We start from the raw sequence: 15381 nt of genomic DNA on the forward strand, positions 1-15381 counted from the left end.
TCAGACATCCACCCGTTCATAGCAATTGCTACAAAGGAAACCCAAACGGGTTCCTCGAAAGAAAAGCCTCAGAGTTGAAGAAAAATTCGTTCTCGTCCGGGACTCGAACCCGGGACCACCGTCTTTCCGGGGCAGCCGCTCTACCATCTGAGTTAACCAGGCGGCTAGCAGACGGCAGGGTGAAGTCAAATTTGTCGACAACACGAAGCAAAAGCAAGTGTTTGACGTTCTTATATACTCCATGTAGACCTCCATATACGTGGAGATATGCCAGCGGGCCTTCTTGTGGATGTATCGCAGCGGAAATGTGCAGCGAACGTTCTCAGGTGTAACAATCAAAGCGTGCCATAGTCCGGCCAAGTCCGGACGCGCACTTCGATCGGCGACGTCCGCAACCGGATACAAAGGAAGCTCGACGGCTCGGTGGCCTGACGTATGTACGTGTTCATCGTCCACAGACCGACGCATACTTCGCTGCTCAAGACACGGCGTGGACACGGTCGTGGTACGAGGTGAGGTCAAATGCTTCTGAAATTGGGTCCACCGTTTCGATTGCTGCGTAGGCATGACTACGTGCGCGATGCCGTTCCCTCAATTTAGGGTGCTTACATGCAGGCAATTTTTGTGTTATGCTGCACAGTGCGTGTGCTCTCTTCTGATCCTAGTCTTTTCACACTGTTCGTGGAAGCTATTCCGCGGCTACATTGTACAAAGCAAATTGCAAGTCTAGGCCGCCTGCAACTTCCACTTCGCTACGCGCGACACTCTGTCAAAAACAGGACTAACGTTAGATTTACGTTGGGAAACACTGGCCAGTCCACTTAAATTTATGTGCGTGGCAAGGATTTCCGGGTGACCAAAGTTAAGCACTGTCCTTTTTAGTGGCGTTTCTTATATGTCACAGCACAGCTTTGTGTTGTTAAAAGCAAGCAAACAGTGTGTTCGGCTACTTAAATGCAGACATTCGAACACAGACGCAAGTAGAAACAGGACAACTCGGACGCCGTTGTTCTCTTTTTGCTAAACTTTCAGTCGTTCTGTTCTGCTCAGTCGTTTCAGTGTTTGTTCAGCTGCGTTCATGACTGCAGTTGAACAAAGCTGCAGCTTAATGGCACGGTCATGGCTTAGTGATATCTTCCTGCACAAAAACGAGTCAACCACATCGACAAGACAAGACAGTGCTCTGCCTCGTCTGATCTCGGCTGTCCAGTTCCTGTGCGGGAAAATATTGTTACGTCAAGCCAGTTAGGCTTACAGCACATTCTCGCAAGTGCCTTGGCAAAAAATCTTCATTTTGTGGAGACCAATTTCCTTGTCAATGGGGGAAACATCGCCACGTTATAGCTTCGTTCGCTATGCTCACCGTATCCTCGAATTTAAGCTTTGCCAATAGCAATGCACTCTTGGTGAGCTTGTTCAAACGACGCGGTCATCTAAGAGATGGTGATGCGCCGACTGGCTCATACCGTACAAAAGAAAAAGAAGAAGAATACTTAAGAATGAGCAAGATCTTACGCACGCGTTCGTAATTTATTTTCTTTTTTTCGATTTCACTTTTATTTCGAAATTCTGTTTTTGAGCTGTTTTACAAATATCTTGTCAACGCACTACCGCTGAATTTAGCGGCGGGAGAAGTAGTATTTGTCTCGGACACCAACACTGTTAATTTATTTGGCGAAGAAGATGAAGACTAAGGTTGGTTTTCTTTCTTGCAGCTTTTCATCTCTCAATCAATAATATCCGTCCAAAATTGACTCGACTTATGGTGTTGCAACCTCCATTTCCTGCTAAACGGGTAAGCGTTTCGTCATGTTCGATGTCGTACTCAATGTGCACGCGACCATCTGCCGTTCATATCAGATCAGTTACACGTCGATCCAAGGAGACAGAATGAGATGTTGCGCGTGGCTGTAAAAGAAAAAAAGTGGAGCCGCGGGAATGAGGCGTCTGCCAATTCGAACTGCATACATAGGAGCCGGAATCGATAATGACGCAACCAGACGCAGTGGCTCAGTGGCGAAGTGCATTCTGCTTGTGTACACGATGTCACGGGTACGATTTCCATCCGCTTGCAAAAGGTAGTGGAATAGAAAAACGTCCGTGCATCGAGCGTTGTAGGAAAAAAAGAAAAAAACCCGGAGCCTTCCCATATAAGGATGTTAACTCTCACGAATCGATCGTTTGTAGGGGTGTGCAAATTTTGAAAACTTGCGATTAACGAAACGAGTATTGCCTTGTTCAATCTAGTCTTCGAATCGAATAGTCGCTATTCGTGAATACGAATTGCTTTTGAACAGTCTTCGAATATTTCAAATCGTTTAATTCTTCGCGATCAAGCATAAAATTGAAGCAAACGCACAGTAAATGTCATCTCGGCAACCATGGCAGACGTAAAACACGGCAAGTTACGTAGTGGAGCACGCTACGCCTCTCGGGGAGCCAGGCTTTTCGGGTTCAATCGCTATCATTCGCACTCTCCACTGAGTGCCGAGTATGCGAATAAACTGCTCATTTGCTTTTAATGGTCTATTTGTGCTTTTAATAAACACTCCATAACGTAAATGATAATTACAGGAACGTGGTAACGTTTTGAATACACTAGGATCTGAAGATTATTTTATGCTGATAGTAAGAATGGCTGTTGACTATACGAAAACTATTTGATATGTTTGATTCGATCTGCATCTGGCATTTTTCGATTACTTGGCGAAAAAAATTATTCGCACGCTCCAATTCTAATGATAATGACACGGTTCATTCCTTAACGATCACAGGACGTTATTTAGAAACGCAAGGTATAAGAGACAACAGTGGCTTCAAAGAGTGGTAAAATGCACTTCAAAGCACGACTGTACCTGTTTGTTTTCTTCGTTTTACTGCACGTTCACGACTCTGTGTAACCGAAGCCTTTATTGCATTTTGTGCGTTCATTTGTTTATTTTGTGTATATCTTTAAAATTTTGCTCTATTAAACTCACGTGTTGTACACCATATATTTAAAACTGAAGGTCCCATTGCAGGCGTTGACTTTGGGACCCTCGTCTGCATACTATCTTTACCTAATCACTGCTTGTTGAACTTGTTGAACTTGTTGAAGAAGAAAACGGGGTCAAGGAATGTAGAGACGAAATGACTAACAGTGAGCGAACAAATGCTCAGCATGGTGTCCCAAGTTTCGACAAAGGGAGTTGTCTCCTTCAAGACATTATATTGAGAATGGTTCTATAAGTAATTAGGTTTCGTCTTCGCCTTAGCCCTATACACTCATGTTTTTTGTTCGGCTGTGTTTGAATCTTTACTACATTTCCTGCTTTCTGTTAGTGCTAAGAACATTTTAATAGATTAACAACACGGCTTTGTAGCGGGGAACTCCACAGCAACAAACTTATGACCCATGCTTCCAGTTTGGTACATAATAGGGGCTAATTAGATGCTCTTTATTTTGAGATAAGTAAATCGTTTGAGTTAGTTTGCAATGGTCTTATGACAAAGCTCTCGCAAATGAACATACCTTCTTACATCACTGCCCTGGTATCAAATGACATAAACAACAGAACGTGCTTCATTGGCATTAACAGACAGAGTTCTATTAGTTATAAGGTCACTAACGCACTTCCTCAAGGACCTGTTCTTGGCCCTCTTCTCTTCCTGCTGTTCATAAATGACATTTCGTCAGCAATTAGACACTCTTCAGTCCTTCTATATGCTGACAACTTAAAGTTATTTAAAACAGTCAACAGTGTTCAGTACTGCATGGACCTCCAAAAAGAAATTTATTCACCAAGGAACGCAAGGGACAAAAACAATAAGCAACTCTTAAATGCATACTGAAAAGATTTTGCGCCAAAAAACAACGCACACAAACAACGCGAGGCTGAGCTGAAGTTTCTATCGCACCTATTCTGATAAAACCTTGTACTCCATGTTGCCTTGTACGCATGCGCGGTGTTTTGGAGGGCTATATATGTCGAGTGCTTTCACCCTTATTAAACAGTTGAAGTAGCGCCCGTGGTGTCGTCGTCTTTCCTCTTGTGTGTGTTGTTTTTTGGCGCAAAATCTTTTCAGTATGCAAGATCACCAACTAGCCCAGCAGTTAACTCTTCTAAACTCTTAAATGCTTCTAGAACTATGGTATTAAGTTACACCCAGAAAACACCCCATGTACAATATCCGTACACCCTTCGGGATGCTCCACTGCCCATGGTCGATGAAATGAAAGCTCTTGGTGTGTATCTCGACAAAACTCTAAGCTTCTCATCACACGCTAAGTATGCGAAACAACGAGCGCTTCGAGCTCTTGGTATTGTCTTATATCGTATGATTTCCACTCCCTTGTTGCCTTTTTGAAGTTTTATTCTACCGTGTGCCTTCCACTACTAGAGTACGCCTCTGTAGTTTAGGGCGGAACGTGCAAATCCAGTTCTGACCTCAGTGAACGCATCCATAATGAACTGATATTTATTTTCAGGCACCGCTTTTGCCATTGTGGCGACCTTAGCCCTCTCAAATATACCTCAACTCGCACCTCTAAAATCGCAAAGGTGGTTTTACAGATTCTGGCACGGTTGAAATAATTTATAAGCCCCGAATCGTATGCACTACTTACAATGCATTGTCCTTTAATGCGTTGAATTGAACGCTTTGCCAATGTACGCTAGATCACCGAAACCTTTTATTTCCTTTTCTAAATCCTGGAACTCCCAGTTTGTCAAGTTCTCATTGTAGCTATGGTTTATTTATCTGAAGTCCTCAGTTTGGAAACTCAGACGCTGAGGCTACTTCTGAAGCTTCTATCTGCACACCGAATCTTGTGACTGTGTAAAGGAACGCTTCTATAATTTCTCCATTTCTGTTTCTGCCAAGCTCTTGCGTGCTTACCCGCCGTGGTTGCTCAGTGGCTATGGTGTTAGGCTGCTGAGCACGAGGTCGCGGGATCGAATCCCGCCCACGGCGGCCGAATTTCGATGGGGGCGAAATGCGAAAACACCCGTGTACTTAGATTTAGGCGCACGTTAAAGAACCCCAGGTAGTCGAAATTTCCGGAGTCCTCCACTACGGCGTGCCTCATAATCAGAAAGTGGTTTTGGCACGTAAAACCCCATAATTTTTTTTTCCGCAAGAAGTGTGCACTGCGGAAGCATGCGAAATAAATTGTGTTGCGACTCAATGTATATACATAAGCGTCTCGACCTCCTTTGTATAAGCAGGCAATTCGGGCGTCAATCATCATTCGCATCCATGTTTCAATGGTTGCAGCATGCACCGGTTGAAACAGCATGGCGGCGCGGCGAGTACCGACGAGTACTTCTCCCGAACTTCGAGCTCGAGCGAAGACGACGACGACGTCACGCTTGACGGGGCGCCATTCGAGTCCCCGCTGCCGCGCCTCAGGGACGAATCCGTGGCCCGGCTGAGGCTCGCCAAGGCCGGCTGCCGAGACACCGGGCGGCAGGGCAGGAACTGCCACACCTACAGCAAGGGGGCAGGCTTCTCACTGGGCAACGATGGCGACTCGTCGCACTCGCCAACGACGAAATCAAGGTCAGCAGCCCCACTGATTCCGTAGTGCGGTAAAGGAGTACTGACCACAACTTTTTTTTACTCTTCATTTATCTTTGACAAGTCAAGATCGCTGACCTCCAAACCATAGAAAAACAGAAACAAAAAGAAAACGGTTATCCTCAAAGCACCTTAAGTGAGTACCTGCAATGGCTGACTGCGAACCAGCTTGGGTTTCAATTTCCAGGAGGTGTGCGCGTCGTAACTGCATGGTGCAGAAGGCGGTAACACTGGTAGCAAGTTGTCGCGACGTTTTGACACAAGATCCGGCTTGCTCGGTGGTTTCTTAATGTCGTGCACCCCCGTGACCGCGTTCTGTGTTATGACGTCACGAGAAATACACCACCTGGAAAAGGAACCCTAAACTGTCCGTAAAAGAAAAGCTATGGAAGCACATTCGTTAGGCTGCTCAGGGTGTCGCCAGCATTTTTTTCCGCGGTTTCAAGGTCCAGGACCTTCGCTTAGCGCAGGAAGCGAAAAGTCTAACCTGTTGTAATTTCAGTACTCCTTCAAACATAGTACTCCACTAGCAGGCAGGACTCCTTTAGGCAATGCTCCTTTTCTCCGGGCAGTACTTCAGACTCCAGTACGTGCGTGAGAGATGAGGGGCATGCAACACACACACACACACACACACACACACACACACACACACACACACACACACACACACACACACACACACACGCACACACACACACACACGCACACACACACACACACACACACACACACACACACACACACACACACACACACACACACACACACACACACACACACACACACACACACACACACACACACACACACACACACACACACACACACACACACACACACACGCACGCACGCACGCACGCACGCACGCACGCGCACACACACACACGCACACAGGCGGATGGACGGACGGACAATAATTGCTATAAATGTTGTTTGATCACTCCACGGAAGTCGCGCTTTCTTTGCGAGGTATCGTAATGGTGCAATATCGGCGCATGCGCAGTCACTGTTTTGACACAGAGTGCAGTAGTTAGCCGGAATGCGGGGCACACCTTGCGGGTGACGTCTAAAGTTCCTCAATGCCAGCTGCAAGCGAGCGCGCAAATGACGCGGTAGTTTTAATGGGTATTTACGGATTCGACAGCCTAGGTCATAACCGTTGGCTTTGGTGCTCCTCCCACCCATCCCGCGCTTATGCGCACATGCATGAACTCAAAAAGCAATTTTCCCAATTCTACTGCGCTTCGCCTAATTTCATCGCACCTGTTTTTCGTTTCCTTTTCTCCTAACGACTGTGCAAGCTGCCACAGCTGTTGATCTGTGAGCGACAGCAGGACAAGTCGTTCTGGTAGACGACACCAGTTTGTCCCCCGTATTGTGAAACCATTCTTGACTCGAAACTCTTCCTCCACTCTGCCGAGTTGACCATAGCGTTGCCCCTCAACTGAAGATAACGCTACGCCTCTCAAGAATTGCTGTGGTGCCTCATGGGAACGCAATGACCGCTTGTGTCGAGGCGCGGCGCTGCCATGCACATTTTTGAGTCGAAGTGGATTTTTAAGTGGAGGACCATTCTAGCTTTGCGGTGCTAAGCCTAACTCCTCTTGTATCGCAAGGGATCTTCGTTCCTGTCTTCGGCCAAAGTGCTGACAGAAACTGATTTAAAATATGAAGCGGGAATAAAAAAATGGCTGTGGCTTAGGTAAGGTTAAGCCCAGGATGCGAAGCATACTAGCCTTTATTTTAGTTGTTGAACCACTGTTTAGCCTGGCGAACTGCTGTTGCTTGGCTATATTTGGTTCGGCTAGACGAAGAAACAACTCATGCATTACTGCTTCGCCTTCAAGAGTGGAACGCGACAGCGTTCCCGTCGACCCGCCAAGGGGTGTAAGACAATGGGCTACAGGGCAGCGACTACGCGCCCCGCATTGGACGCGGTGAGCGTCGAGCAAAGCAGCGTTCGGCGCGGCAACGAAATGTGCGCCTGAGCAGGAGACGCACGCCTTAGAAACAGCTCGTTTCTAAGGCAACACCGCATTCACTAGAGGCGCTTTTGTACCGCTTTGAAGCATCGTACTCGTGGCTCAGTGGTAGCGTCTCCGTCCCACACTCCGGAGACCCTGGTTCGATTCCCACCCAGCCCGTCTTGCAAGAGTTGAGCCAAAGCCACTTCTCCTCTGTCGTGACGTCACGGTGTCACGTGGTTTCAAGGCGACACCGCCGCGCCTGAGGAGCTGGGTTGAGCTCTCGTAATATGCTTCGCATAAAAGAATAACGTAAAAATGGTGTCCAAACGTTTGGAATTTCCGGATAGGTATTCACGTTTCTCTTCACTGCGGTTGGTGCTACGCAAAGTACGCAGGTTGGCGGAATAGCGCGCGAACGCGTGCGTGTAGTTTTCGCTTGTGTTCACGTCCCGACGTATGCCAACCTGCTAATGAAAACGCTCAATATGAAAGGGGTCGTTAAATCTTGAATGACCTAACTGTGAGTCTTACGAGCAATATTTCATGCACAATTTACGAGAACGTCCTGCTGGCGCCCACGCGGCTAGCGGCGCGTTACGTATGTCAAGTGGTTCATACTCACTATGTGTTGACCTTGAATTGAGGCACAGTGAGGGTACGTAGCGCGCCTAATACGCCATACCTCATCTTCAGTGTGTTTGTGTTATTATATAGTTAATATACTTACAGACGCCATAAGTATTTTAGAACGCTACACCAACACCGAAAACCGTGCAACAGTCCACACATGACATCATAATGCCCGAGCCATGGGATGTGGCATTTTGTTTAGCGTCTACGGCAAAGTGAGACATGTCCTTAGTGATTTTTTGTGGCACGAAGAAAAATTAATAGTGGCTGTTTTCTATGTAAGCAACACGCAGGTAAATTTCGAAAGCAGTGAAAGTCTGGAGTTGTTTATGAGGTCAGCTTAGCGGGTGAGCACTACCACCTAGCTACAATAAATAAATGCTTTGATGAGAAGATCGATGCCCTGCTAGATCTCCCGTGTTACCCTCTTTCTACTCGTTAATCTATCTTTCCTTCATTTTTCACTATGGACTATGCTGAAGGAACCTATACTTCATTCATTCGTTCACAATGCTGACGCTTTCGCCTATACGCTGTGGAACTGCAGGGAATTCACCAGCGCAGACGTGTCGAAAAAATGACAAGAGAAAGTTACAATCGTCACTTGTTTCGTGGGCCGGAAAGTCTCAAAAGCAGACGTGACCTGTTTGCAAAAGCCGAAATCCTGTCGTAAGGAGCATGTCAAGTGTTGATGTAAGAAACGGCCGTTTGTATGCACTATTCTAGATGGAGACCTTGAAGCCATGGAAGTATGTGGCAATTGTCGAGCAGACATGATGCTTTCAAAAGGAAGTGTCCCGGGCGAACCGTCTCGGACATTGCTGAACGTTGTTGGACATTGCTGGACATTGCTGCTGCGTGTTGCTGTTGGCGAGTTCACACACACAGAGTAGCAGTCATGTAATTAATCGGCTTATATCAGCTTTATGTAGCCCCCAGCTGCGCTAACCTTACAGATGTGCCGGTAGCCGGCTCCATTCTCAACGCAATGGAACAACAAACGGTGCCTGAATACCTTCACTGCAGCAAACACACCCCTTCAAACACGCAATTACTTTATCAAAGCGATTATTTTTATGCCTTCTTTTTCGTAGTCTGGCGCGTCTGCGCGGTCGTCAGCTTTTTTGTCGAGTAAGGTGGGCCAGCCCTGAAGAAAGTGCAGCGGTAAGCGAGGCTAATCTCAGAGATGGCGTAATGAAAACTGGGCCGATCCCAGAGGCCGTGCAATCCGCAGTCACGTCGATCACGTGGGTCGGCTGGTGGAGCTAGGTTTCCGCGTCTTGCTGGTTTTCCGGGCAGACACGTAATCTCTATGCCACAAAACTCGTCGCAGCAAATTAAGTGTTTCATAGCGTTTAATTAATTGCTTCACGAAATCTTCGCTTCACGTATACATTCCAGAATGTGCGTTGGATCTGCGTATATTTTCGTTCATTGCGAAACAGGTCGTGGAGGCACATCTCCAGGACCGCGGACACGTACGTGCTGTCTCAGCTGCTCGACTGCTCCGACACAGAGGCCCTCTTCACGCTCGTCCTCATGGGGGTCAACTTCGACGCGCTGCTGGAGAACGCCGCGCTCGACTGCGCAGCGCTCAACACGCTCCTCGCTTTGCTCGCCAAGGCGTGCGCGTGCCGCCAGACTGAACACCTGAGACTGCTGCTGGGAACCGTGGCGGCCAACAACAGGTTCCTGCGGAACGTCGAGCAGCAGCTTGTCTGCAGGTAGCTTACAACGAACGCGCGTTCTTATCTTCTGGACGTAGTTGAACTCGGAATAAGTCGAATTCAATTAAAATCGTTCGAAATTTCGCTATCTTATACAGAGATTTGAGAATGAAAACTTATGCTCTACCTATGTGTTAGATAACCACTTATTAAGGAAGCAAACAAGCAAGCGTATGTGCATGTGTACGTGCATATGCGCGTGTTGTGTGTACGGATAACTTCTATACATCTGATTTCAATATACAGATATTATACTGTCCCCTGCCAAGCTGTTGGCTTTTTTCTACGACAACTGGGGCGATCCATTCGTCCACTTGGCGTTAGTGCCACGTGGACGATCCTATTAGCCTATTTTGTTAAAGGAAGTAAGCTATCGTGTATTTTGCTTCAGCGCTATCAATTATAGACCCACAATCCCTTGAATTTAGTTGATTGCGGCGTTCATTGTCTAATGCACTGATAGAACTGCGTTTCATTAGTCACAACGTTGCAGCTGTTGTTTAGTAGCGTTGAACTTACCAAATGGCCGGGTGCACAATTCTGTGTGCTAAAGGAGTCGTAAAACTCCGACACTGACAGTTGTATTACAGATTAATCAATGTTTTTGTCTTGCGGAGGTTATACAAACACGTGGAAGGCTATGCCTTGTCTCACAGGCTGCATAGTTAGGCTTTCGCATAAAGTAAAAAAAAATGAGCTGTCATCAGCGCATGGTCTTTTTGGTTTGCCCAATTGTCGTGTTGTATGCCTACGAGGGGTGATCAGAAAGTTTAGCAATTCGCACATAAGGAAAACTGCCAGACCTTGGAAAAACGTTATTTTTCATCATAATTTCCCCGCACACTAATGCACTTCTTTCATTTTCCTGGAAGGCTTTTGATACCTTGCAAAAAGAAAGTATCTGCCTGGTTGCAAAGCCACTCCTCCGCGGCAGTTTGAAGCGAGTTCAAGTCATCAAAGCTCGTTCCCTTGAGGTGTTTTTTTCAAATTCGGAAATAAATAAAAGTAACTCGGGGCCAGTTCGGGACTTTAGGGTGGGTGGTCCAGCTGTTCGAAACCGCACTCTCGAATGGCAGCTTGGGCAACACGAGACCTGTGAACCTGGGCGTTGTCGTGCAGGAGGAGGACACCTCTTGTCACTAATCCTTGGCGTTTTTCCACGATGGCTTTACGCACTTTTCGATGAAAGTTGGCGTGGTATTCGCTTGTAACTGTCCTACTTTTTTCAAGATACTCAAATGAGCAGGATCCCCTTTGCGCCCCCAAAAGTGTCGCCATCACTTTTCTCCCTGAGCGTTGGCTCTTGAATTTTTTCGGAGGAGTGGACCCCCGAATGCCTCCACTGTATAGACTGCTGTTTTGTTTCTGGGTCCCACTGATACAGCCACGTTTCATCCCCAGTCACAAGGCGGGAGCGAAAATCTTCTGGGTCGCTTAAATAGAGGTGAAAAAGTTCCCTTGATGAATGCACGCGGTGGCGTCGATCTTGCGCTGAGTAATTCCGTGGCACCCACCATGCCAAGACTTTCGACATACCCAAACATCGTGGATGATAGTAAAAACACTGTGATAAGAAATGCTCAATTCTTCGGCAACTTCAGACACCCTGATTCGGTGAGCATTCATGATAATTAAGGTTCCCTGCTGAGGCTGAATGGTCCATATCGGTTGAAGTGGTCGGACGCGCTGACCTTGGGTCGTGTTCCACGTGCACACGGCCACGTTTAAACTCACTGAACCACCGAGCCACTTTAGCATAGGAAGGACATTCATTGCCATACACATTCGCCATTTTCCTACTGTGAATTTTCTTGGCGGAACTCCCTTCTTTGCACAAAAATTTGATAACGCTCTGGTACTCGAGCTTGAAATCGTGAGAGGACGCCATGTTTGACTTACTGATGCAGACCAAGTAACGAACTGGAAGGCTTGATACTCAGACCTTGCTAGGTTGCAGAGATGACCTAAACAATAGGTAGAGAGATATCACTGTCAAAAATTTGGTTATAGCCAAGTTACAAAACTTTTTGATCTCCCCTCGTATTTACTTCCTCACACTTTACTTCCGCACAATGTTTCTTTTTTTTTCATATCCAGTGGTTTTTTAATTTTTCTTCACAGACGGAGATTTCCGGCCTTTTGGGACCAGTTCGTGGTACCACTGGTGACGGTCGTGGAGAAGTCAGTGAAACTGCTTCCACGTGATGGAACGAATAACCTCTGTGGCGTCGCTGCTGCTTTACTAGACTTAGTCAACAGCAGCCTGCAGGACACGCAGCCTATCGACGCGAATGTTGTGGAGGCGGTAGAAAGTGTTGGCACACACTTGGCTGAGGCGAACAAGCTCGAGTTCCAGCGAGTCGTTGGGAGGACACATTACGCCTCGTTTCCCGGGGACGGAGACGCTGGAGAGAAGACAACCGTGCTGCCAGCGGACTTCATTCAAAGCGTGCAACTGGGCGAAACAGTAGAAGTCGACTCTTTTCGTCCAGCCACGACAGCTGAATACATAAAGGTCCAGTACAGCCGCCTCAAGCAGCTCTTTCTGCTTCCTTTAGAGAAAGTACTGACCACGTTGCAGTCGTTCCCGTCCTCGGCTGAAGTCCGCAACCCTGTCATTTACACAAAAGTGAAGATTGGTCCTCCCATATGCACGTTCAATGGCGTCGGCAACAAAATAAACTTCACCATTGTAGATAGCAGAGATTGCGAGTCCACGCTGCAGCCAGGATGTATGATTTGCATAAGCAACGACGGCTTTGAAACAGTCTTCTTCGGCACGGTACTCTGGCGAAGTTTCAAAGACAAAGAACGGGGGCACATGGTTGCGTCCTTTCCCGATACTAGGAGGCTTGAGGGCGTGGCTTCCGCTCGAGGCTTTGTCATGACGGAGTGTCCGGAGTTTTATGAAGACTATGCTTCTGTTTTTGGTGTGATGAAACAGTTTGAGAAGACACAGCTGCAGCTCCCTTTCAGGAAATACGTTGTCGACAGGCGCAGCGATGCCGCTGCGCCTGGCTACATGAACAACAACACCGTTTTTGACATGAAAGCACTGTTCCAAAAGAGTGTATTTATACGCCCGCACAAGGACCGAGATTGGCCGAACAGCGAAGAGACTGAACTGGACCGCTACCAATACGATTCCATTCAGACGGCAGTTTCGAGGGCCGTCACGCTTGTAGAGGGAATGCCTGGAACAGGCAAAACGTTCGTGACCACGCGGCTTGTATCTGTAATGTTAGACAACATCAATGTCTCCCGTGGAGGTCCCATTCTGATCGTATCGAAGGACAAGGAAAGCATCTGCTCGCTAATGGCGCACTTTGAAGGAGTGCTGGACGACGTTGAAGTCGTTAGCGAAGACAGCGATCTTTTTCAAACGACAAAGAAAGTGCTGTCTGCCGGACCAAACCCTGAAGTAGTCGAGCCGACACCTTTGCGCTTGCTGAGACGACATGTCGACGAGCTTGAACAACTGAAGTCACGAACTAGGAACCAGCAAGATCATCTAAGGCGTATTCCGTCTAGGCTTCTAGGAGAGAGCGAGCTTAAATCCGTGATGAGTGACAAGCACTACAAGAGCTTGTTTTTCACGATGGTCACTGGGGCTGAAGACAAGTTGAGAGACTGGCTGCTTGCTGACAATGAAGATGTTGTAGCAAGGTTTTCTTCAGGCCACCGCGGTTCTCTATCTGAGGATGAAGTCTGTTACGTCAGTGATGTGTGGGCGCTTGACATGGAGAGTAGGTATCGGCTCTACAGTTACTGGAGGGACAAGTATTATGAGAGGAAATCACGTGAGTGGCTCGATTTGGTAGGAAAGTTTAAAACACTACTTTTGCTGAAAGAAGAAGTGGAAGAAAAATTGCAATTCGAGACGCTTCGCGTACCGAAGATTGTAGGAGTAACTCTCTGTTCGCTACCTAAAATATGGAAGGCACTCAGAGATATTAAGCCACAGATTATTATTGTGCTAGAAGCACGTTCAATTCCGGAGCCTTTCATGTTTCCAGTAATAACACTTAACCCTCACCATATTGTTTTCATTAGTGATACACAAAACGTTTTCGATGTGCAGGAAGATGTTGGTGCAGCTCAAGACTCGCTGTTTGACCGTCTTGTGAAACAAGGGGTCGCCTGCTGTCAGCTTTTGACGCAGTACCAACTCAACCCAAGCACAGTAAAAATTCTAGATGCTTTCAAGACGAAAAAAATTCTTGAAAGGTACGAGTTCAAGACCGAACTTTCCGACATACGGGGAGTGTCGTCGAACTTGCGTTTCATTGACCATTCCGTGAGCTACGACAGGGACAATATTATCGCGTGTGCTCTCGAAGCGGAATTCCTGGCGTCGTTGGCGAAGTACTTGCTCCTGCAGGGCTACCACCCAAGCCAAATCTCCGTGTACGCGCCCACAGCGGATCAAGTTGAGCTCATCAAATCGAACTTGTGCGGCCTGGAAGAAGAGCCTCCGGTCACTACATTGGAGAAAGCTAAAGGCTGCAAAAACACCATTGTCCTCATGTCATTCGCGTGTCCCAACACGACATACGACATCAACGCCTCCTGCAGGGACCACTACAACGTCATCGCGTCTTCTACGATAGGACTGTACTGCATCGGCAACATTACGTACTTGTCGGATAACACCAAAACATGGAAGCAGGTTGCTCCCGTCCTTTGCGCAGAAGGTCTGGTGGGGCCGCTCGAGCTCAACTGCCACCTACACCCGGAGAAGACCACAGCCGTGTCGAAGGCAAGGGACTTCGCTGATGTGCTCGACGGCGGCTGCAGTACACCGTGCAATGCCTCCCTGCCTTGCGGTCACCTGTGTCCCAAAACATGCCACCTTACGGACAAAGACCACCAGCAGACCGTGTGCACCAAGCCTTGCAAGAAGCTGCTCTTGTGCGATCACCCTTGCAAGGCTTTGTGTGGAGAACCTTGTCCAAGTGAGTGCGAGGTCATGGTGAACGCGCTGAGTCCCTGTGACCACGTCGTTAGGGTCCCCTGCTCGGCCGTTCTCAATGCGAGCGAGGTGCGCGCCCAATGCAACGAAGTGTGCGGAAAGAAGATCAGTAAGGGCGTCCGCTGCGCACGAAAGTGTCGTGACTGCTTTCTTGAAAGCACTCACCTTAACGACGATGTCTACTTCGAAGAGGAGCCCTCAATCTGCACGAGCTGCCGAATCATGTGACGGTGTAGAAATTTTTTTAATATTTTTTACTTTCTTTTTGCATACAGAGCGTGTACATAGTCTTCTTAGACCCTTCGGAAAGTTCCTGTTTTGTTTTCATTTTGTAGCTGCGGCCAGTTGAAAAGTACTTTCCCATGGAAATAAAAGAACATAAAACCTGTTATTGCGTCGCCTTGATAAGGATTAAAGAAAGAGTGTCGATTAGGCATAGTGCCGCGAATACGCATAGCGCAACCTCGGAAAAAAGTTCCGGCTAGTTCGAGGCACGGAAAAAAACAAGGAGAAATGCAATCGG

General features: G+C 47.5%; 1 protein-coding gene across 3 annotated transcripts; it reads left to right on the forward strand.

Annotated features, from left to right (window-relative positions):
• Nucleotides 1-382: 382 nt before the first annotated feature.
• On the forward strand, nucleotides 383-15249 carry LOC139059367 (NFX1-type zinc finger-containing protein 1-like). Of its 3 annotated transcripts, XM_070537680.1 has the most exons (5): nucleotides 383-512; nucleotides 1716-1795; nucleotides 5257-5541; nucleotides 9605-9883; nucleotides 12008-15249. In XM_070537680.1, the coding sequence occupies exons 3-5, from the start codon at nucleotides 5258-5260 to the stop codon at nucleotides 15084-15086; spliced, it is 3642 nt and encodes a 1213-aa protein (XP_070393781.1). In that variant the 5' UTR covers nucleotides 383-512; nucleotides 1716-1795; nucleotide 5257; the 3' UTR covers nucleotides 15087-15249. The 3 variants fall into 3 exon arrangements, with proteins under 3 accessions (XP_070393781.1, XP_070393782.1, XP_070393780.1); XM_070537681.1 differs by lacking the exons at nucleotides 383-512; nucleotides 1716-1795 and adding an exon at nucleotides 1653-1695; XM_070537679.1 differs by lacking the exon at nucleotides 383-512 and having other exon boundaries at nucleotides 1673-1795.
• Nucleotides 15250-15381: the final 132 nt, after the last annotated feature.

This window comes from Dermacentor albipictus, chromosome 4 (assembly GCF_038994185.2).
Source record: "Dermacentor albipictus isolate Rhodes 1998 colony chromosome 4, USDA_Dalb.pri_finalv2, whole genome shotgun sequence".
Lineage (NCBI taxonomy): Eukaryota > Metazoa > Arthropoda > Arachnida > Ixodida > Ixodidae > Dermacentor > Dermacentor albipictus.

Excerpts from the sequence above, each read along its gene's own strand:
- LOC139059367 (XM_070537680.1), top strand. The coding sequence starts at position 5,258 with ATGCACCGGTTGAAACAGCATGGCGGCGCGGCGAGTACCGACGAGTAC. Across the intron at positions 5,542-9,604 it reads TCGCCAACGACGAAATCAAG|GTCGTGGAGGCACATCTCCA; the intron begins GTCAGCAGCCCC and ends ATTGCGAAACAG. Across the intron at positions 9,884-12,007 it reads GAGCAGCAGCTTGTCTGCAG|ACGGAGATTTCCGGCCTTTT; the intron begins GTAGCTTACAAC and ends TTTTCTTCACAG.